This window comes from Penaeus monodon, chromosome 33 (genome assembly GCF_015228065.2).
Source record: "Penaeus monodon isolate SGIC_2016 chromosome 33, NSTDA_Pmon_1, whole genome shotgun sequence".
In the NCBI taxonomy this organism is placed as follows: Eukaryota; Metazoa; Arthropoda; class Malacostraca; order Decapoda; family Penaeidae; genus Penaeus; species Penaeus monodon.
In genome coordinates, this window is record NC_051418.1 from 25,168,528 (window position 1) to 25,168,744 (window position 217).

A 217-nucleotide genomic window follows, 5' to 3' on the forward strand; every position below is an offset into this window, starting at 1 on the left:
AAGTATATTATGCATATGTAACTATTAATCCATCTGCCACTGTGCTCCCTTGCCCTTGCCTCCCCGCAGAAGTGAAGGACGGCATCTACAACGGGCAGGAGTTCAGGTTCCTCCTCCCGAAGGGTCCCCGCCGGGCCGTGCTCCTTCTGAGGAACCCGTGGGAGTCCTTGGTCGCCCTCAGGCACTTCCACGCGGCGGGCCACACGGGCTTCGGGAG

General features: G+C 60.4%; 1 protein-coding gene across 1 annotated transcript in view; it reads left to right on the top strand.

The window, feature by feature from the left end:
- Positions 1-217, top strand: part of LOC119594312 — a 60,122-nt gene that overhangs the window by 56,915 nt on the left and 2,990 nt on the right. Inside the window, exon 4 of the mRNA XM_037943370.1 lies at positions 70-216. Coding sequence (XP_037799298.1) covers positions 70-216 — 147 coding nt within the window. The remainder of the gene's footprint in view (positions 1-69; position 217) is intronic.